Here is a 541-nt window from a genome sequence, read left to right as displayed (position 1 = left end):
TCAATTGCAGCTTGCCGCACCCACTTCTCAAATGGACAATTGACAAAAACACTTATGAGATCCAGGAGTTCCCTCCGGATTTCTAATTGCAGATTAGAATTAAGACGATAATTTGACGGCAACGAGAGAGAGAGAGAGTGTGTGTGTGTGAGTGTGAGAGAGTGAGCGAGCGAGCGAGCGAGAGTTTGGCAGCATGCCATAATTTGATGTGATTTGATGGGAGAGAGAGAGAGTGTGTTTGGCCGCATGCCATCCAATCATGTAAATCTATCTTCATTATCAAGTTACCAAAATGTGTGTGGAATTAATTACTAGTATTGGACCCGTGTTGTGCGTGACCAAGGTTCCAAGAAAAATCGATTCCCTTTCACTCCTAGGCCTGCCCCCATCTCTCTCCCTCCCCCCTATGTGTGCATGTGCATATACATATGCGTGTGCATGTACATGTGCAAATGTGTATGTATGTGCATCTATGTATACATGTGTGCATGTGTGGGTGATGCACATCTATGTGTGCACATGCATACTTGTGTACATAAGT

At 44.4% G+C, this 541-nt stretch overlaps 1 protein-coding gene across 1 annotated transcript in view; it reads left to right on the top strand.

Moving 5' to 3' along the window:
- The window catches only part of LOC147627917 (uncharacterized), a 2,100-nt gene extending 1,895 nt beyond the window's left edge, over positions 1–205 (top strand). The window contains exon 2 of the mRNA XM_086814278.1: positions 1–205. This exon is cut by the window's left edge and continues 1,001 nt beyond it. Within this exon, the coding sequence (XP_086670404.1) occupies positions 1–86 (86 nt within the window). The 3' untranslated portion in view covers positions 87–205.
- Positions 206–541: the final 336 nt, after the last annotated feature.

The sequence above is a fragment of the Cibotium barometz genome, chromosome 20, assembly GCF_041138505.1.
Source record: "Cibotium barometz isolate CiBa-2024 chromosome 20, ASM4113850v1, whole genome shotgun sequence".
Taxonomy (NCBI): Eukaryota; Viridiplantae; Streptophyta; class Polypodiopsida; order Cyatheales; family Cibotiaceae; genus Cibotium; species Cibotium barometz.
The sequence above is the reverse complement of the archived record's forward strand: the minus strand, read 5'-3'. Positions and strand labels throughout refer to the sequence as shown.